General features: G+C 38.6%; 1 protein-coding gene across 28 annotated transcripts in view; it reads right to left on the bottom strand.

Annotated features, from left to right (window-relative positions):
- Positions 1-4,342: 4,342 nt before the first annotated feature.
- Gphn (gephyrin) overlaps positions 4,343-19,574 on the bottom strand; it is a 532,330-nt gene continuing 517,098 nt past the window's right edge. For all 28 annotated transcript variants that reach the window (XM_087554592.1, XM_087554602.1, XM_087554605.1 and 25 more), the window contains 3 exons: positions 8,747-8,850; positions 6,504-6,600; positions 4,343-5,342 (listed from right to left, as the gene is read on the bottom strand). In XM_087554592.1, the coding sequence (XP_087410718.1) occupies positions 5,209-5,342; positions 6,504-6,600; positions 8,747-8,850 (335 nt within the window). In that variant the 3' untranslated portion in view covers positions 4,343-5,208. The remainder of the gene's footprint in view (positions 5,343-6,503; positions 6,601-8,746; positions 8,851-19,574) is intronic.

The raw sequence follows: 19,574 nt of genomic DNA, 5'->3' as shown, positions 1-19,574 counted from the left end.
GGAGGTGTGGAGAGCTTCAAATGCTCTATCTTGGTTCTGGGATCATCGCCTGTAGAGGTTTTCCACATTCACAATCTGGCTTGGTCACTCCCATAGCAATGTAAAGGAAAGATTTGAGGAGAGCAATTCTGCAAACTGAGACCAGGGAAAAGGTGGAGGGAAAGAAAAGGAGGGGCTTAATTTGGGAACTTCAAGTAGAGTCAGAGTTTGGTGACTCACTGAATGCGTGGGAGCTGAGAAAGATGCAAGATGACAAAAGTTTTAGCTCTGCATGCATACTGGGTTCATGTTGGTGCCTTTAACTCGGGAACAAAATATGAGCAGAGGAACGGGTGTGGGAGACAGTGCACTGTTTGTTTACAGGAGCCTTTGTTTAGTACGATGCCTTGCATTCAGTTGTTTACTGTCTTCTATCTTAAACTTCAGGTGCTTTTGGTGATACATGCTATGCTGTAGGCTGGAAATGGATTGAGTACTGAACCCCAAAGTCTTCACACTGTGGTGGTGGTCAGCTCCATGTGGTGCTGGTCCATATTTCAGAATACACTCTCATCCCTCTTGCACTGAGGGCTTCCTTCCTGAAGTTCTGGTCCTTTTGTCCTTTCTGGTCTGAAATCCCTCCCTCTGTACTTCTCACTCGAGGCTTATTTTCATTTCAGAGATCAGCTCAAATGTCACCTCTTCTAGTTGAGTGAGGCGCGCTCTCTCTCTCTCTCTCTCTCTCTCTCTCTCTCTCTCTCTCTCTCTCTCTCTCTCTCTCTCTGTCCAAATCTGCCATGGTGACAGCCCTGCGGTGTGCTGGAGCTCTCTGTGAAGTGCAATGTTTTAACCATTCTGCTGGCTTTGTTAGACCCCACAATAGGTTGCATTACACCGGAGGGAACTTGGGACTGAGTAGGAGAGAGAATGACTTGTGTTCCTTCCTGCTGCCTTGTTTCTGTCAGTGTCACCTTGACAACGGCCACAGCCTGTACTATTTTTTCTATTTCATTTTATTCTAACTCTGTGCACTGCCCAAACCTGCAGCTTCACTGGATTCTCTCCCTGGATATTGAGCCTCATCTGAGTCGCTAGATCTGATTACTCTTAAGTTTCTCTTTTAGCTCTCCCCAGCCCTAGTTTTGTACTTGTTTCCTCTCATCATCACTTCTGGTATCTATTCTTTTGTGCTTTCACCAACATCTTGTTTTTCCCTCTACTATTGTCTCCCTGTGGGATTACCTACTGCACGTTCTGCCTTCCATAAGTATTTGCATCTTGACTGTACTTGAGAACCTGACTTAGGATTCCATTCATTCTTTTAATGAACCACTGCATTGGCTATAATACATACATGTATGTATGTATGTATGTATGTATGTATGTATGTATGTGTATATGTATAGGTATATGCATATATATATTCCCTTTCTCATACTTTACTTTTTTACTGGTTATAATGAAGGCTTCATTACTCCTCATATCCTTGGTGCCTAGCATCTTGTATGAACTTAATGTTCTTTAAATGAACTCAATTATTGTAAAAGACTAAATACATGAGACAGGTATTGTGCATACACTAGTATTCCTAGTGCTCAGAAGCAGAAGCAGGAGAATTACTACAAACCTGAGGTTAGCCTGGTCTAATATCAAGTTCCCACCAGTCAAGGCTACATAGAAAATATGTTTTTCTTTTAAATAGAAAAGACAAAGACAAAGGAAAACAAAGAAAAAAAGGCCAGAATTAAGCAAAAATTTCATCTTTCAGTTTTATGATAATTTATTGGTTTTATGCTAAATCTCTCACGAGAGTCAAGCATAGTACTTACTGATAAGAATGTCAGAATACAACATATACTTAGTTCTAGAGCAATTATCAGTGGAACAGGGCGCAGTCTGCTTTGATTCTGTATGGTCATGCACTACTTTCTATAACTGAGGGGGAAATGCTTACCTTGGTAGTTTTTTGAAGATCACAATTGGTAATGGTCAGAGCTGCAAAGTTTTGATTGTTAGCCAAGAATTTTAGAAATGTAAGTCATCCAAGAATATACCTGCAACATTACTTAACAACATTTACCTGGAAAACAACCTGTTTATGTTCTAGGTTTCATTGTGATATTGTTCACAATTAGAGAACACAGAGCTCCAGTTAACTTCTGTACAGCAATAAAAATCTGAAAGTACCCTTTAACTTTTTATTTAAATTTACATTACTCAAAGAAAACTTGAATATAGTATGTACGCTTAATTCTTAGTTTTAGTCATTTAATGTGAACAGATTAAATGCCACCGATCAACAGATAAAAGAGATTCAGGTAGAACCATTGCACAGATCCCTAACTTTCAAGCCTCCCTGTAGCCATTTCAAATGTCTTATCTTCCTCATTCTCTAATTCTGAAAGAAAAAATGTCTTTTCTAGATTTATTGGACTACTGGGGATATTAATCCCAGATCTTCTTTGTCTTCCTCACTTAGAAATGTGTTAACTTTTTATGTGCCGCAGCTGTTGTTTCTCCTTACTCAAAACCTGCTTCCACACTGCCATCAGTTTGAAGTAGCATGTCTTCTCACACCAAAGCATTTATATTCTATTTGTAATTTTTAATTAGTTTCATTGTAACTATTGAAATTTTACTTAGAGTTCACAAATGACTACCTAATTAACATTCTTTTTTTTTCCTATTTCATTCATATTCTTGGGACTTCATTCTTATTTCTTTTGCATCTGGCAGTTGGTTCCCTTTCCTTGAGAGATGCCCCTGGGGCCCTGTCTGGTTGGCTTTTTGTTACTTCATCCTCCAGGGTGAATTATGTGGGCTCCTGCGTTGTCCATCTCCAGCCAGTATATTTTTGAAGTTCTAACCAGAATTTTTAAATACTCCTTTACAAAATGAACTTTTCTGAATTTCATTAGTTGTTTAACATTTTCTGACTGAAGACTTGGGTTCATTGCTTATCGGTTTATTGTTTAGCTCTCAAGAGCTTGTATTATTTATGGATTCTTCCCATTGTTCTCTCCACAGTGAGCTCACCTGTCCCTCCTCCTTATCAGCCACTCTACCCAGCACAACCTCATTTTTCTCCCAACTGGTGTCTTCTACCTCCCTCTATTTTAACTGGATCTTCTTGACGCTTCCAGAACATTGGTCCTAAATGTGCAGTTCTGCTCATACATCCTTGATAAAGAGTCTCTAACAGTTTTGGTCCCGAGAATAAATCTAGATGCCTTTTCTTGGTATGTAAGAACTTTACAGTCAAGGTCTTAAAGATGTCATTCCTCCCCCCCCCAACCCCGGTGAGGTCTCATAGTAATGTGTTTCCATAGTTCAGTGTAATCTGGGGCCATGGCTGCAAGTTGGAACCTTGTTGTTTTTCTGTGCTCCCTATGTGACTACAAACACATTCTGCCCTGGTTTATTTATCTGTAAATAGGAACCATAGGGGTTGTGAAAGTAAACAGGAAGTGCTTTGAACAATGCCGGCATACAGTAAGCAGTTATGGACTGTTTCCCTGTACATATTTACTAAGGCTACACACGTAGACCTCCATATGCCATAAATTCAAAGGACTGGGGGCTATGAGTGAGTTCTGCAGCTCTTTAACCTTTTAAGTCTGCTAAGTCTCATCTTTTACAGAAGAAAAACAATAGAACATTTAACTTTACCCTGAAAATAGAAAATGTCATTAAAAGTTCAAGGTTTTCCTTGCCTTTGATATTGTGATCTGTTATGTTGTTTTTTAGTCTGATTTACTAAGCTTACTCTACAGAACTTAGTGTCTATTAATGGTTTGATATCTTAACGTGTATTTTGAAAGGGCAGCACAAACCCTCCACATTTCTATTTTTTCCAAGCAGTATTTAATACATTTCTAGTTGCAGCTGTGGTGGCACACACCTTCAATCTCATTATGTGGGTGGTAGAGGCAGGTGACTCTTGTTCCAGGTCAACCAGGATCCTGTCTGAAGAAATGAAACCAAACCAAACCAAACCCCTAAAATTCTAGTCATTCATCTGACATTTTCTGATTCATAACTTATTTTTCCCTTTACTTCAAAGAACTGTACATATCCAAAGTTGATACCTAAGAGAATATTTTCCTAAACAGTGAAGCATCTTTCTTCTAGCTATGCTTACTGTTTATCCAGCCATCACCCGGAGAACCAGAAGATGGCATCTCTTACTTACTAACAGACACCAATGCTAGTTTTTTTCTAAACACCTAAGATACAATGTTGTATCAGACCATAATTTCAATTTCTCATACTGTGAGCTTTGTTAGGGCATTTTAAGTATTCTCTTACCTGTCAGAATGAAGCATCAATCTTCTCTTTCTAAATAACAAGGCTGCACAATACATTTTTAAATAATGATCAAGGATTTTTTTTTATTCATTAAGTTTCATTATCATTACAGAAAATGTTATGGTACAGAGTTGTTTAACATTATTTTATTTTTGCTCTTGATTCCACATGAATGCTGGTAACACTAATATCTGTACAAGATCAGTCTTTGATTTTATTTTTGTTCTGTACAATTTTAAATGTGTTGGTTAAAAAGGCTGTCAGCACTTAAGGAAGCATTTCCCCCCACCCCGTTTGTTTGTTCAAATAAAAGGTATCCAGTTACTGCCTGCTAGTACTGTGTGTGCCAGAGGCTGCGAGGGTGAGAGCTTCCCTGGGTGCTCAGCAGGGAAGGCTCTTGAGGCAGAGCGGGGCCTCCGCGCAGTCACTCGTCTTTTGGCATGGTGCACATAAACACGAGATACATGAGAAAGAACAAGCAAAAGCTCTCTGTAAAGCAGTTATGAAGCATACTAAGAAGGGAAATCCAAGTGTTGCCTACACTAGTATAAAGAAGCAGACAGCCTTGATTAAGAGCATAAGTAGTTGTATTTAAAGATGAGAAAAACACAAGTTCTGCAGGCACCTACCGCTGTCTACTAAAGCTATCGCTATCAGACCTAGCATTGAACACACAAAGCAATTTGCAAGAAAGGAAAATTTTGCTTTGATATAACCAGAATAGAGTTGTCTGTTGAGATTTATTCTTAGGTGTGTTTTTTCTTTAAAAGGTATTTAAATTCATTTGAAATATAGTTCAAGATGTTGACTATACAGATCAACTTTTATCCAGATCAGAAAAACTAGCTGTGCCGTTGCATATGACAGGATACAGTCAATGATATGTGGACATGCATCGAAACTTTCTCCTGTTGGTCACCATCATAGCCGTCCGATGACCATGACGTCCACCACCTCGCCTTTGTGAAGTTCCACATACTGCTCTGTCTTTGGAGGTAGCATCAGCAATCCATTGGCACTGCGCATGCTCATCAGACGGCTGCTCATCTGATTACCTGGGATGAAACAGTCTCATTACTGCACACAGGCATCAGGAAGTACACATACGGAGAGGCTCCAGGATACATGGAAGTGCAGGCCTCCAAGACAGAGGGACAGAGAGGATCACTCTTTTCAGTACCCTTTCCAGGTGAAATTTATGCCCTAGAACCTTCACTTTCTCATCAGAACTTTAAACACAAATATTATATATTTTAAAAGAGTAAAAGAGGATTTTATAGCATCATTCAAAATGCTACAGAAATTCTCACTTCAGGGTGAATTTACATTGGTATAAAAATATTGTCTTTTATAAAATTAAGGATAGCAACAATACAGCTACCATTCAAGTGCCAAACAAACTAAAGTCATGTTATAAACTCTCTTATTTAGCTCTTACAGGATGCAAAAGGTCTGAGGCACACTGCTGGGGGCCTTGCTAACCAGGCTGCTGGCCAGTTTGCATGCAAAACTCTGTTGACATCTGTGCTTTATACAGGAGCTTCTATTAAAAAGTAACAATTTTTGTGGAGTTGAATCAAAACGAGCAAAATAGGACTAGGAAAATTGGGACAAAAGTTTAATATGGAGAGCTTTTTTTCTCTGAGCTAGAACTCTGAAATATCAGCACAGGTTTCTGTGTCCTTAATATTTACCAGCACTTGGAATATAGCAGAGTCCAAAAAGATTATGTTTTGATTCTGCTTTCTCCTCACATTTCAGGATAACACACTGTACCCTTCTTTCCTACCCAACTGTCATGTTCAAAGGGCTGCTTGAATTATTAGATCAAAATATAATTTTATTTTTATATTCCAAATGTTTATCTAGAAAGTATGGTTCAGTGAAATAAGTAAACATAGTTTAAGAATAACTTATTTCATCAAACCTTTCTTTTTTTTAAAAATTTTTATTTATCTAATGTATATTACAGATGGTTGTGAGCCACCATGTGGTTGCTGGGATTTGAACTCAGAACCTCTGGAAGAGCAGTCAGTGCTCTTAACCACTGAGCCATCTCTCCAGCCCTCATCAAACCTTTCAAAAAGAGAAGTATACAATTACTCACTTCGCTATCACCTAGGAAAGGACATGACTGATATAGCTGTTACTAAGGCTCGGCTTTTTCAGAAGGAGTGCATGGGGATCCCGGAGGGGTGCAGGTGTGAATGACTGACCTGTACTCTGGGCCCAGGGCAGTGGTTCTTGGTGATGCCAAGTCAGTATACACCGGTGGTATTCTGGGCGAGGGTCCAGCTTTACGTCACATGATAACTACAGCATGGAGAGGGAAAGAGATTTGAATTGGTTCCCTGGTCACGTTTCAGAACTACAGAAAACAGAGTGAGCATGGACAGACACTGTCCTTGTCATTCTACCACTCTGTCCTGTCCATCTTGTTTTAACACAGGACGTCCAGGACTTAGTTGCTATGGTAAAAAGCAATGAATTTTAAGAAGCCAGTGTTTACTACTGAAGGAAAAGACAGATGAAAAAGTCCCTTGTTATGTGTTGTAAGGAACCTATGAACCAGGAAATTGAAGCAATATCTTAATACTGAAAGGAGGTAGCTCTACCAAGCACATTCAATATCCATCTGCCCAGCAATATTCACGGCAGATTTAATGTGTGCTGGGCATTACTCACCTCCCATCTCCAGATAGGCTTTTCATGTGTGTTCTCCAGCACCAGATTTCAGTGGCCACTTGCATGTAGCCAGATTTAAGGAGGAGATAGTGGATGTTAAAATGAGATGTAAATGTATGGATTCCAAAGAGGTCTATAGTGTTAGATGTCATGGGGCTCTTAGAACAATGTGGATCCCCCACCCCCTGCTCCCTCAGTTTAGCCAGTGTGAATATAATGAATTTTTCATTAAGGGGTTGCCTGTGCAAATCTGACTGTTCAGACTTTGACTTTTTGATTGGATCATAATTTTGCATTCACAGCTGGTCTTCTTGTCCTTTCTTCCTTCCTCCCTCTTCCTCTATCTCTGTTTCTTACTTTGTTAAACATTTCAGGTATTATCTCCTTGTGATTACTCAAGCAAAGGTCTTTCTGGGGGAGGGGTGATTGACAAATAGGACACTATGCCCAGCTAGTTGAATTTAAGTGATATTTTAGGGAAACAAGATGGTCTTATCTTCTTTTATCCATAAATTTCTAGTAATAAAAGTATCAGTGTTACAACTGTTGATGGCCCAGATTTTCAAAAACATTCTTAATTTCTGGGTGAGTCCATTTGCATATGCAAGTGCCAGGGCATACATGTGTGTGGGGGGTGGGTGGTCAAAGGACAACTTTCAGGAAGTCATATGGGTCCCAGGGATTAAACTCAGGCTGTCAGGCTTGGCAGCAGGTGTCTTTACCCACCAAGCTAGCTTGCCAGCTATCTTAAATATTTTTATTATTTCCTCTTCTGTGTTTTATATGCCTTTGTTCAACTAGTCATGGAATTGTGCCACATGTAAATTATTTTAAAAGCATTGAGAAGTAATAACTTGATTCAGTAGTATATGATATCAATAAATTCATTCACAAGCACTACAGACCATGTATGACTCTCTGGGGAGCAAGTTAGACTAGTAGTGCTGGTAGAGAAAGGCACACTTACTTCCAAGTGACTTAATGTAGTGATCAGCTCCTGTTTGACTAGTGCTGTTTGAACAGTAAGTACGTCCACCTTTTCCTCCTGAAATGTCAGATTCTTTTAGTCTGTTGACTGCCTTTTTTGAATTTTTTGAAAAAAAAATTGGATAAAAACAGGCAGGTCAGCTTTTGTCCTCTATGATCTTCTCTGGGGAAATGATCTCTCACCTCTTACTCTACACAGGTTTAATGTCTAGAGCCAGCTAATTTTTGTTCACTGGTTTGTTCCCACTAGAAGAACCCACTAGAAGCTTGAAGCCTTGCTCTCTGGATTCTTTTAAGTATTTTTAAACTTTAAAACATTTTATTCATTTTTATGATTATATGTGTTTTGATTGTATATGTCTGTATGCCATGTGTATACCTTGCCTGAGGACCAGAAGAGGGCATCAGATTCCCTGGGACAGAGTTACAGACAGTTGGGAGCTGCTGTGTGGGTGCTGGAATCAAATGTAGATCCTCTGGAAGAACAGCCAGTACTTTTGACTTCTGAGATATTTCTATTTATGTTGGAGGATAAAAGTGAATTTCTGGGGTTGGGGATTTAGCTCAGTGGTAGAGCGCTTGCCTAGCAACCGCAAGGCCCTGGGTTCGGTCCCCAGCTCCGAAAAAAGAAAAAAAAAGTGAATTTCCCTATCCACTTTCTACCACAAAGAAGAGAATATTAATACATTTATGATAAAAACAAATTTAAAATCCTTGGCATTTATTTTTGGCAGTTGGAAATTGTTAGCAGGTTCAGTTTTGGTTCCTGGTCATTAGGAAACATTACCCTAGCTTTGATGATGGTTGGCCGAGGATCCAAGATACCCTGCATTTTTCTCAGTGCGGGTACAACAAAGAGGTTGCAGGTGACCACAGCTGATACAGGATTCCCTGAAAGTCAACCAAGTAGTTATTTATATGACACCACATAAAAGTTTGTCAGATAATTGTATCTGCCTATGCATTCAGGCATAATAGAAGTGACTGACCTTAAGTCTACTTCTTCTGAGTCACTCTGAATCCAACAGAATGTCAGAGTAGACAAGCTGGGTGATATGCACCTTTAATCCCAGGACTCAGGAGGCTGAGGCAGGGAATCTCTTGAGTTCAAGGACAGTCTGGTCTACAGAGCGAGTTCTAGGTCAGCCAGGGCTACACAGTGACACTCTTGTCTCAAAAAACCAAACCAAACTAAACCAAACCAAAACAACAACAATAGAAACAAAACAAAACAAACAAACAAAAAAACAGAATGACAGAATAGAGGTCCAGTGAACCACATCACATGCTACAGAGGATATGAACTAAACCTTTTGGTCATCCATGGAAATACAAAAAGATATGATACTCAGATTTTAATACCATTTCTGCTTTCCTGAGTGCCTTGTAATGAAAGCCATTGCCAATCGCACGTGTGTGTGTGTGTGTGTGTGTGTGTGTGTGTGTGTAGTGTTTATGTGTGGTGTGTGTGTAGTGTTATGGGTGGTAGACATTGAACTATAGGAGCACATACTCTTATACTGGGTGCCAACTCAATCCTCCCCTCCTCTTTTTTTTGTTTTTGTTTTTGTTTTTTTGAGTCAGGGTTTCTTTGTGTAGCTCTGGATGTCCTGGAACTCACTCTGTATCCTGGAACTCACAAGACATCCATCTGCCTAAGCCTTCTGAGTGCTGAGATTAAAGGCATGCACCACCATTACCCAGCTAACTCAGTCTTAAGTGAAAAATTTTAATGTATCTTGTTATTTTTAAAGCATTTCTACTATAGAATTTCTATGGTATTAATAAAAGAAAATATAGACAGGAAACTTTATCTATAATCATCCAGACATATCCTTACATTTAAAAAATGGCACCAAATGACTCAACTTGTAAAGACTTGAAGATGAATAAGATTATGGTAGGGACTGCAATTTCCTCAATTCCCACAGGAAGTTCTAGCACTCAATGTGTCTGAGGCACAGGGCGTTGGTGACTAAAGCTCAGTGGGGACATAGGTTTGGGCCCTAATGTAGTAGAACTGGTGTCCTTATAAGCAGAAGAGTCACCAGCCATATGAATGTCAGAGGTAAGGCCTTGGGTCTGAGAAGGCAGCAACTGCAAAGCAGGAAGAGGCATCAAAGAGCAGCACTGCTGCCACCTTAGAACTCTGAGGGAATAATTCTGGGCTGCCCCTATAGCAGCCAAACAGCTGGGTCAGACTGTGACAAATACCAGGTTCTTTAAAGTTACCTCAGAACGTCACTGCTTTCTTTAGCAAGTTCTAAAGTCCCATTTCTGTTTAATTCTTTTAAGCAGTGGGACGTAGCGCTGTGTGTTGGTATTGGTAATAGTGAATGGGCTGTCTCAGGTTAGGTTCCCTTTCCTCAAGTGCCACTAATTTGGTCCTCAAGGTTGGACCTCAGGTTATCAAATTACTAGATAAAACCACACCTTCATTTCTTTGGTACCAGAGGCTAAGAGATTTTTGTTATGTAATAGCATAGTCCCACTCTGCAAGAGTGGGATAGATTATGACATTTTCATACATGCATGCATGCATGTGTGATTATACTCTCGGGCTCATTGCTCTCTTTTCTGTCTCCCCATTCCTGCTGTCTCCCTTCCTCTTGAAAAATAGCATTCTTTCTTCTTTAATGTCTAGATTTAATCTAGATTCTGCATACAGAGAATATATATAACATTTGTCTCTCAGAATCTGGCTTATTTTAGATATCATAGTGATATCTAACTTTATTGTTCTAAAAATGAGACTAATAATGAAATTATTTCATTATTCGTGTTCAAATAACACTCTATTATGCATATATGTCTCGTTTTCTCTGCCTACTCATCTGATGGACTTCAAGCCTGATGAAGGTATTTCTCTGTTTCATGCTGACCTAGATTCTGGGTTATATGCTATTTTTATTTTTTATGTTTTCCATCTTCCTCTTTCAGAACCTTCATACTGACTTTTACTTTACCTAGGCTAACCTATTTTTTTTAAAGATTTATTTATTTATTATATATGAGTACACTGTGGCTGTCTCAAGACACACCAGAAGAGGGCATCTGATCTCATTACAGATGGTTGTGAGCCACCATGTGGTTGCTGGGATTTGAACTCAGGACCTCTGGAAGAGCAGTCAGTGCTCTCAACCACTGAGCCATCTCTCCAGCCCTGAATGCTCTCTCCTCCCTCCCTCTCTCTCTCTCTCTCTCTCTCTCTCTCTCTCTCTCTCTCTCTCTCTCTCTCTCTCTCTCTCACTGCTGAGCTGTCTTTCTAGCCCTGTATATCTGTCTTTGATGCCAGGATGATGGCATTACTATGGCTCAGTATGGAATCTGAAATCAGGCATAGTTGATGTCTCCAACGCTGCTCTTTTGGTTCAGGGTTGCTTTGGGTATTTGGAGTTCGTACTTCCATTTACATTTTAGGACCACTCTTGCCACATTCTGTGAAGAATGTCATTAGAATTCGATGAAAATTGTATTTACTGTGTAGGTCACTTTCAGTAACATGAATATTTTTTCAATCTGTCAATCAATGACCACGGGCTGTCTTTCCACCTAGTGTCTTTGATTTCTTTCTTCAGTGCTCAAAGTTTTCATCGTGGAGGTCTTTCATTGTCCTAGCTAGGCCTAATTGCCAAGAGTTTTCGGGAGCCCTCAGGGTCTTTCAGTATAGGATCATTATCATCTACAATTCAGGTTAATTTGATTCCCTTCTTTCCAATTTGTATCACCTTTCTTTCTTTCTTTCTCTCTTTCTCTCTTTCTCTCTTTCTCTCTTTCTCTCTTTCTTTCTTTCTTTCTTTCTTTCTTTCTTTCTTTCTTTCTTTCCTTCCTTCCTTCCTTCTCTCTCTCTCTCTCTCTCTCTCTCTCTCTCTCTTTCTTTCTTTCTTTCTTTCTTTCTTTCTTTCTCTTGCTTCTGCTCTGGCTAAAACTTCCAAGCATCATGATGAGTAAGAGTGGCTACCTCATCTCAGTTTGGATTTAAGGACATATTTTAGCTTTTAATCCATTTAGTAGAATGTTGGCTATAGATCTGTCACGTATTGACATATTTTTTTTTTTGGTTCTTTTTTTTCGGAGCTGGGGACTGAACCCAGGGCCTTGTGCTTCCTAGGCAAGCGCTCTACCACTGAGCTAAATCCCCAGCCCGACATATTTTCATTCTTCCTAATTTCATGGCTTTTCTCATAATGGCTGGAACTTTGCCAAAGGCATTTTTTGTAAATATTTAGATGGTCACTAGAATGTAAGTTCACATTATTACCAGCATCTGTGTGTCTGGTTTTATCCACCTCTTCTGACCTGTGAAGACACCTGCAAACACATGTAACATACACACATGGCCTCAGTGATAGAGGATGTGATTAACCCTTGAGAAACTTGAGATCCCAAGTAGTGGGAGAAATTGGATGAGGAACTGTGGGAGGTAGACTGGAAAGGAAGTAACTATAAAAATATAAAATTACCAAATGATTTTTAAAATTGCCATAATTATTTAGTTTTATAATTAAAAGTTACATTTATTTATTTACTCAGTGTGTGAGCAGACGTGCACACAGGTCAGAGGACAAGCTGGAGGAGTTGGTCCTTTACCTCCATGTGGGTCTGGGGGATTGAAACCAGGTTGTCAGGGTTGGTAGCAGATACCTTTATCTGCTGAGCCATCTCACCAGATATAGTATTTTTTAAAAATACTATAAAAATATTCCATAGAATAAATATAATTGGAAGAATTAATAAATAGTAAAATATGATTATTTTTAAGTGGTAGTTATAATAAATATCATTTCTTTATTCTTATCTATATCTTCTAAGTTTTTATGAAGGTTTAATTTTTAATTTAATTTATTTTTATTTATGAGAGAGAGTATGTATGAGTGTGTGTATGTGTGTGTGCGTGCACATGTATGCCATAATAGACACATGAAGGTCACAGGACAACTTGTGGAAATTGGTTCTCTCTCTCTCTCTCTCTCTCTCTCTCTCTCTCTCTCTTTCTCTCTCTAATGTGTGTCCACAGGATTGGGTTTGGTTATCAGGCTTTGTAACAGGTGCTTTAATGCACTAAACCGTTTTTCCAGCCACAATTTCCACATTTTTTTTACTGTATATGTAATTTTAAAAAGTTAAAAAAATATGTGAAATTATTACACTGGCTATAACTTATTAGGTTTGGTGAAGACCTTTTAGTACACAGCCATCAATAAAGCATAAATACACTCTAGAAACTGACAATGCTTTTAAGTGGCGCACCTTTGCTGTGTATAGGACCTACACAGTCAGTCTCAGGAAGGTGCTTCAAATAAAATCAGTGATTTGAAGAAAGCTTTTTTTTTAAAGATTTATTTTATTATATATATAATTATATATATACTGTAGCTGTCTTCAGATACACCAGAAGAGGGCATCAGATCTCTTTACAGATGGTTGTGAGCCACCATGTGGTTGCTGGGAATTGAACTCATGACCTCAGGAAGAGCAGTCGGGTGCTCTTAACCGCTGAGCCATCTCTCCAGCCCAGAAAGCTTTTTTTTTAAGATTTATTTTTATTCATACGATTACACTGCAGCTGACTTTCTTCAGACAAGCATCACATCCCATTACAGATGGTTGTGAGCCACCATGTTGCTGGGATTTGAACTCAGGACCTCTGGAAGAGCAGCCAGTACTCTTAACTACTGAGCCATCTCTCATGACTTGAAAAAGGCTTTTAATATTGCAGTTTCTATAAACATTTATGTTTCATCAGAAATGGGTTCCTGCAATAATAATCTTTGTTCCAGTATCACTGATGGTCTAATTTGCATGTTAAATCACACCTGCGGAGAGAGCAGTCTCTTCTGGTAGGTAAAATGAAGCTAGGAGAATTCTTCACTTTCCATACAATGGTCTTCAGTGTCAGAGGGAATATTAAAGGCCATAGGTTTAGTCACAGATACGTTTGAGGTTGCTTTACTTTCATGTTGTCTTAATATTTTCTGTATGACACAAGTCTTTTTATGCTTATGGATAGTTCTTCTGCCTGCTTTTTTAATAAATTTATTTTGAGATTCACTGAATATAAAAAGCAAATAAATCTCTGAAACCCATGAGATTTGTGAGTCTGAAAGGACAAGTACCATTTTTCTGAAGGAATTGGTGTTAACAGAATGGGGAATTCAGAATTATAACAGCATTTTCTTTTTTAGACTAGGTCTTACTTTTTATAGCTAAAGCTGGCTTGGGATGTAAAAATAAAAAAATAATAGTGATATGCAATTAATTTTATGGTTTTTGATGCTGTGGTGATTTCTTGCTTCAGCCTTCCCAAGTTTGGAATTATAGGCACAATTAAAGGATACTTTTAAAATTAAAAAATAACAAATAGACACATAAAGTTCTAATCACTTTAGAATTTATCAAGTTTCATAAAGACTTAAGGTACATGGCTGAAAGTAATAAAAACTGAATTAACAAATTCTTGCAAACTGGACCACCTTGGTTTTGCTCAGTCTGAACACATGAGTTTCTGCTCACATGGGGATTAGGTAATGATGCTGATATCAGACTGGTGATATGTAAACACTGGTTGTGATGTATAGGATCAGTTGGCTGACCTGTCTCCAGGCCCTAATCATCCTAGTATTTTAATACCAGAAACATTGTTGTATTTGTTTGAATTAAGAAAATGTCTTGCTGCCTGCTGGTCTGCATCTATGCCCAGAGCTAAGGCTGTCCCGCTGCCCTCCGGACCCAAAATCTACTGGGAGAGAATTGGTCTCCCAGGAGTGCTCTCACTCCTAAGATCACAGGCTTACAGGCCCACAGGAAGGACAAGATCCAGTCAGAGACAGCAAGACCAATTAACATCAGAGAGAATCAGAAGGTGAGAGGCAGGTACAAGAACCTAAGCAACAGAAACCAAGGCCGCTTAGTATCTTCAGAACCCAGTTCTTCCACTGCAGCAAGCCTAGGATACTCCAACACACTAGAAAGCAAGATTCTGATTTAAAAATCACATCTCATGATGATGATAGAGGACTTTAAGAAGGACATAAATAATTCCCTTAAAGAAATATAGGACAACACAGGTACACAAGTAGAAGCCCTTATAGAGGAAGCATAAAAAAATCCCCCAAGAGTTACAGGAAAACACAACCAAACAGGTGAAAGAATTGAACAAAACCATCTGGGATCTAAAAATGGATATAGAAACAATAAAGAAATCAAAAGGAGAGACAATCCTGGAAATAGAAAACCTAGGAAAGAGATCAGGAGTCATAGACACAAGCATGACCAAGAGAATACGAGAGACTGAAGAAAGAATCTCAGGGGCAGATGTCATAGAAAACATTGACACAATAGTCAAGGAAAACGCAATGAGACACAACGAGAAGACCAAACCTAAGGATAATGGGTAGAGAAGAGAGAGAAGATTCCCAAATTAAAGGGCCAGTAAATATCTTTAGTTACCTAACATAAAGAAAGAGATGCCCATAAACAAAGCCTAATAAAACTCCAAATCGATTAGACCAGAAAAGAAATTCCTCCAGTCACATAATAGTCAAAACACCAAATGCACAAAACAAAGAAAGAATATTAAAAGCACTAAGGGGAAAAGATCAAGTAACATTTAAAGGCAGACCTGAGAATTACACCAGATTTCTCAACAGAGACTATGAAAGCCAGAAGATCCTGGGCAGATGTCATACAGACCCTAAGAGAACACAAATGCCAGCCCAGGCTACTATACCCAGCAAAATTCTCAATTAACATAGATGAAGAAACCAAGATATTCCATGACAAAAACAAATATACACAATATCTTTCCACAAGTCCAGCCCTACAAAGGATAATAGATGGAAAACTCCAACACAAGGAGGGAAACTACACCCTAGAAAAAGCAAGAAAGTAATCTTCTTGCAACAAACCCAAAAGAAGATAGCCATACAAACATAATTCTACGTCTAACAACAAAAATAACAGGAAGCAACAATCAGTATTCCTTAATATCTCTTAACATCAATGGACTCAATCCCCCAATAAAAAGACATAGACTAACAGACTGGATAAATAAACAGGACCCAGCATTTTGCTGCATACCGAAAACACACCTCAGTGACAAAGACACTACCTCAGAGTATAAGGGTGGAAAACAATTTTCCAAGCAAATGGTCCCAAGAAACAAGCTGGAGTAGCCAATCTAATATGGAATAAAATCGACTTTCATCCAAAAGTTATCAAAAAATGTAAGGAAGGACACTTCATACTCATCAAAGGAAAAATCCACCAAGATGAACTCTCAATTCTGAACATCTATGTTTCAAATACAGGGGCATCCACATTCATAAAAGAAACCTTACTAAAGCTCAAAGCACCCACTGCACCACACACAATAATAGTAGGAGACTCCAACACCCCACTCTCATCAATGGACAGATCATGGAAACAGAAACTAAACAGAGACATAGTGAAATTAACAGAAGTTATGAACCAAATGGATTTAACATATATCTATAGAACATTTCACTCTAAAACAAAAGAATATACCTTCTTCTCAGCATCTCATGGTATCTTCTCCAAAATTATAGACATATAATTGGTCAGAAAACAGGCCTCAACAGATACAAGAAGACCGAAATAATCCCATGTATTCTAGCAGATCACCATGGACTAAGGCTATTCTTCAATAACAACAAAAACAACAGAAAGCCCACATACACATGGAAACTGAACAATGCTCTACTCAATAATAACTTGGCCAAGGAAGAAATAAAGAAAAATTAAAAGCGTTTCAGAATTTAATGAAAATGAAGGCACAACATACTCAAATTTATGGGATACAATGAAAGCAGTGCTAAGAGGAAAACTCATAGCTTTGAGTGCCTCCAAAAAGAAACACTAGCATCTTGACAGCACACCTGAAAACTCTAGAGTAAAAAGAAACAAATACATTCCAGAGGAGTAGACAAGAAATAATCAAACTTAGAGCTGAAATCAACCAAGTAGAAATAAAAAGAACTATACAAAGAATCAACAAAACCAGGAGCTGGTTCTTTGACAAAAATCAACAAGATAGATAAACCCTTAGCCAGACTAACCAGAGAGCACAAAGACAGTATTCAAATTAACAAAATCAGAAATGAAAAGGGAGAAATAACATCAGAAACTGTGGAAATTTTAAAAATTACAGATACTACTACAAAAACAGTCAATGAACTGGAATATCTGGAGGGAATGGACGATTTTCTAGACAGATACCATGTACCAAAGATAAATCAGAATTAAATAAACCATCTAAAGAGTCCCATAACTCCTAAAGAAATAGACACAGTCATTAAGTCTCCCAACCAAAAAAAAAAAAAAAAAAAAAAAAAAAAAGGCCAGGATCAGATGAGTTTAGTGCAGAATTCTATCAGACCTTCAAAGAAGACCTAATACCAATACTCTTCAAACTGTTCCACAAAATAGAAAGAATACTACCCAATTTGTTCTTTGAAGCCACAATTATGCTTATACATAAACCACACAAAGACACTACAAAGAAAGAGACCTTCAGATCAATTTCCCTCATGAATATCGATGCAAAAATACTCAATAAAATCCTCACAATTAAATCCAAGAACACATCAAAATGATCAATTCACCATGATCAAGTAGGCTTCATCCCAGGGATGCATTAGATATGGAGAAAGCATTTGACAAAATTCAACACTCCTTCATGATAAAAGTCTTGGAAATATCAGGAATTCAAGGGCCATACCTAAACGCAGTAAAAGTAATATATACCAGATCAGTAGCTAACATAAAACTAAATGGAGAGAAATGTGAAGCAATCTCACTAAAATCTGCTGCCTACTCTTCTTACTTACTCAATATAGTACTTGAAGTCCTTGCCAGAGCAATTAGACAACAAAAAGAGTTTTTAAAGGGATACAAATTGGAAAGGAAGAAGTCAAAATAACACTATTTGTAGATGATATGATAGTATACTTAAGAGACCCCCAAAATTCCACCAGAGAACTACTAAACCTGATAAACAACTTCAGCAAAGCGGCTGTATATAAAATTAACTCAAACAAATCAGTAGCCTTCCTCTATTCAAAGGATAAACATGCTGAGAAAGAAATTAGGGAAATGACACCCTTCACAATAGTCACAAATAATATAAAATACCTTAGTGTGACTCTAACCAAGCAAGTGAAATATCTGTATGACAAGAACTTCGAGTCTCTGAAGAAAAAGATGCTAAGATCAAGAACAGACAAATGGGACCTCAAAATTGCAAAGCTTCTATAAGGCAAAGGACACTGTCATTAGGACAAAACAGCAACCAACAGATTGGGAAAAGATCTTTAACAATCCTACATCCAATAGAGGGCTAATATCTAATATATACAAAGAACTCAAGAAGTTAGACTCTAGAGAACAAAATAATCCTATTAAAAATGGGGTACAGAGCTAAACAAAGAATTCTCAACTGAGGAATGCCTAATGACTGAGAAGCACCTAAAGAAATGCTCAATATCCCTAGTCATTAGGGAAATGCAAATCAAAACAACCCTGAGATTCCACCTCACACAAGTCAGAATGACTGAGATCAAAAACTCAGGTGACAGCAGATGCTGGCGAGGATGTGGAGAAAGAGGAAACACTCCTCCATTGCTGGTGGAATTGCAAGCTGGTACAACCACTGTGGAAGTCAGTCTGGTGGTTCCCCGGAAAATTGCACACAGTACTACCTGAGGACCCAGCTATACCATTCCTGGGCATACACCCAAAAGATGCTCCATCATATAACAAGGACACATGCTCTACTATGTTCATAGCAGCCTTATTTCTAATAGCCAGAAGCTGGAAAGAACCCAGATTACTTCAAGAGAGGAATGGATACAGAAAATGTGGTACATTTACACAATGGAGTATCATGCTGCTATTAAAGACAATGGCTACATGAAATTCTTAGGCAACTGGATGGAACTAGAAATTTCACTCTGAGTGAGATGACCCAGTCATAAAAGGAAACACATGGTATACACTCACTGATAAGTGGATATTCACCCAAATGCTTGGAATATCCAAGAAACAATTCACAGACCATAATGAAGCTCTAGAAGAAGGAAGACCAAAATGTAGATGCTTCAGTCCTTTTTAGAAGCAGGAATAAAATACAAAGAGCAGAGCAGGGACTAAAGGAAAGGTCATCCAGAACCTGCTTCACCTCTGGATCCATCCCATATGCAGCTCCCAAACCCAGTCACCATTGCTGATGCCAAGAAGTGCTTGCTGACAGGAGCCTGATATGGATATTTCCTGAGAGACTCTGCCAGAACCTTACTGATACAGATGAGGATTCTTGCATCTAACCATTGGACTGAACACGGGGACCCCAAAGAGGAGTTAGAGAAAGGACTGAAGGACTTGAAGGAGTTTGAAGCCCCATAGGAAGAACAACAGTATCAATTAACAGATACCACAGAAGTCCTGGGGACCAAGCCACCAACCAAAGAGTACACAGGGAGGGACCCATGGCTACAGCCGCATATGTAGCAGAGGATGGCATTGTCTGGCATCAATAGGAAGAGAAGCCCTTGGTCCTGTGAAGGCTCATTTCCCCAGTGTAGGGGAGTGCCAGGGTG

This window comes from Rattus norvegicus, chromosome 6 (genome assembly GCF_021556685.1).
Source record: "Rattus norvegicus strain SHRSP/BbbUtx chromosome 6, alternate assembly SHRSP_T2T, whole genome shotgun sequence".
Classification (NCBI taxonomy): Eukaryota; Metazoa; Chordata; class Mammalia; order Rodentia; family Muridae; genus Rattus; species Rattus norvegicus.
The sequence above is the reverse complement of the archived record's forward strand: the minus strand, read 5'-3'. Positions and strand labels throughout refer to the sequence as shown.